Source organism: Diospyros lotus, chromosome 2 (assembly GCF_014633365.1).
Source record: "Diospyros lotus cultivar Yz01 chromosome 2, ASM1463336v1, whole genome shotgun sequence".
NCBI classification, from domain to species: domain Eukaryota; kingdom Viridiplantae; phylum Streptophyta; class Magnoliopsida; order Ericales; family Ebenaceae; genus Diospyros; species Diospyros lotus.
In genome coordinates, this window is record NC_068339.1 from 13,289,435 (window position 1) to 13,292,106 (window position 2,672).

The 2,672-nt window shown below is 42.2% G+C and overlaps 1 protein-coding gene across 1 annotated transcript; it reads left to right on the forward strand.

The window, feature by feature from the left end:
• The first annotated feature begins 1,135 nt into the window (after positions 1–1,135).
• Positions 1,136–2,446, forward strand: LOC127794649 (uncharacterized mitochondrial protein AtMg00860-like). The gene is made up of 2 exons (XM_052325899.1): positions 1,136–1,354; positions 2,063–2,446. Exons 1-2 carry the CDS (start codon positions 1,136–1,138, stop codon positions 2,444–2,446), a joined length of 603 nt encoding a protein of 200 aa, XP_052181859.1.
• The last annotated feature ends 226 nt before the right edge of the window (positions 2,447–2,672 follow it).

Sequence of the window (2,672 nt, forward strand, 5' to 3'; positions counted from 1 at the left end):
GAAGCCACGATGGTGGATTAGAAGGTGCGAGAAATTGTTTAACATTCATCAAGTAGCGGACGACTAGCGAGTCACTCTGGCCGTTGCATTTTTGAACAATGTAGGTGATATTTGGTTCCAGGGATGGTCTGGCATGCGAGGTGATCACAAGTGGGAAGAATTTTTGAGAGGATTATGCAAGAGGTTTGGCGAAAGAAGAACTGTGGATATAGTAGAATAATTTAATAAGTTGAAGCAGAGAGGTACAGTGTAAGAATATCAGCTTCGATTTGAGGAATTGAAGTCGTTAATGCTCAGTCGAAATCCGTACATGATGGAGGAATACTTCGTATCTAGTTTCATAAGCGGCCTGAATGATGATATCAGATCTATGGTGAAGATGATGCGACCCCGTATCGTGCAAGAGGCTGCAGAAGATGCATTGCTATAGGAATTAACTGTGGAGGCTTTGTTGAGAAAATAGAGGACTCAAGGTAGAGGGAATGCCTACGGAGCAAATTTTTCAGGAGGAAGGGTGCCGGGAAAGGAAATGGTTAGATCGGAGGAGAGAGCTAAGTTTCCGGTTAGTTCTTCTTTAGGACAATAAAGTGTTAAGCAATGGGAACATTGGAGGCTGACAGGACTTTGCTATCGGTGTGGAGATAGATACACTCCAGGGTATCAGTGCAAGAGACAACTCCTCTTGTTGGAAGGAGGGGATATGGATGATGAGGATGACGAAGACACACTCACATTAGCTGAGGAGTTGGGAGAGGAAGATAACGGGGCTATCTCGCTGCATGCAATTAAAGGAATGACAGGCAATAAGATCATTAAGGTTGAAGGAAGATCTCCTGATAGCACTCTCATGGTGTTGATTGATAGTGGGAGTACCCACAGTTTTATTGATGAGGGAATTGCTAGGAAGCTAAAATGTGAACTCTCCAACACTCAGCCATTTGCGGTAACAGTTGCTAATGGAAGTAAGGTCCTAAGTAGTTCAGCTTGCTTAGGATTTTGCTAGATGATGCAGGGCGAAACCTTTAAAGCTGATTTCATATTATTGAAACTCGGAGGGTGCCACATAGTGCTAGGAGTCGATTGGATGAAAGGCGTGAGTCTAATAAGTTTTGATTTCAACAAAATGGAGGTAACAATGGAGAAGGATGGTCGGAGAGTGACGCTACAAGGGAACGTGGAGAATGGAATTTTCAAGATGATCACGGGTAAGAAGTTACAAAAGCTGTTCAAGTATAAAATAGCCCAAGTAGCGCAACTGTTCTCGATTGAGACCTATTGCAAAGACGAGGACCATGAGGAGGTGAGTGGGCAGTGCAGGTTGTTCCATGGTAGTGAGCATCCATTACCATGGCAGGTACGTGATCTGGAATCCCTAGATTTATTGTTGATTGAATTCCAGGACTTATTTGCAGAACCTAACAAACTACCTCCGTACCGATCCTTTGACCACTCTATAAACCTCCAACCCAACTCAGTTCCCATCAATATTAGACCCTGTCGATATCCACCAAAACTCAAATCTGAAATTGAGAAAATGGTGAAGGAAATGTTAGCCAATTCTCTCATTCGACCCAACAAGAGCCCTTTTGCTTTTCCTATTCTTCTAGTTAAAAAGAAAGACAGCACATGGCGCTTTTGCATTGATTATCGGTAGCTCAACACTATCACTATCAAAGACAAATTTCCCATCCCTATTATTGAAGATTTATTAGACGAACTTAGATATGCCACGGTTTTTTCCAAGCTGGATTTAAGATTCGGTTACCATCAGATTCAGATGGACCCAAAAGACATCCACAAAACAGCTTTTCAAATCCACCACGGCCACTATGAGTTTACAGTCATGCCTTTCGGACTAACCAACGCCCCAGCCACATTTCAAGCCTTGATGAATCACATATTCGAACCTTATCTCAGAAAATTTGTGTTGGTATTCTTTGACGATATTCTCATCTATAGCCCAACATTTTCTAAACATTTGAACCATCTTAGGGTTGCATTTCAAGTCCTTCAATTCAATCAACTATATATCAAAGGATCCAAATGTGCCTTTGCCCAACAGCAAATAGAGTACTTGGGGCATATTATTTCAGCAGCTGGGGTTAGTACTAACCCAAAGAAAATAGAGGCAATGATTGCTTGGCCGAAACTTGTTAGTGTCAAGGCCTTGCGTGGCTTCCTTGGTTTAACCGGATATTATCGACGTTTTGTACGAAACTTTGGAGTTATATGCAAACCTCTCACCGAATTGTTGAAGAAAGATGGTTTCCAGTGGGACGACAAGGCTGACAGAGCTTTTGAACAACTGAAGAAGGTTATCAATGAGGTACCTACACTAGGACTTCTTGATTTTAACAAACCATTTATTCTGGAAACAGATGCTAGCAATTTAGGAGTGGGAGCAGTTCTTGTGCAAGATGGCAAACCACACCACTCGCTTTCCTAAGCCAGGCCCTATCCTCAAAACACCAAGGCTTCAGTGTTTATGACAAAGAATTACTGGCGGTGCTTATGGCAGTAGAGAAATGGAGACATTACTTAGAAGCAGGCCAATTTATTATTAAAATAGGTCATGAGAGCCTTAAATTTCTTCTTCAACAACGGCTGCATACACACCTTCAGAAAAAAGGAATGGCCAAGCTGATGGGCCTCGATTATGTGATTCAATTCCG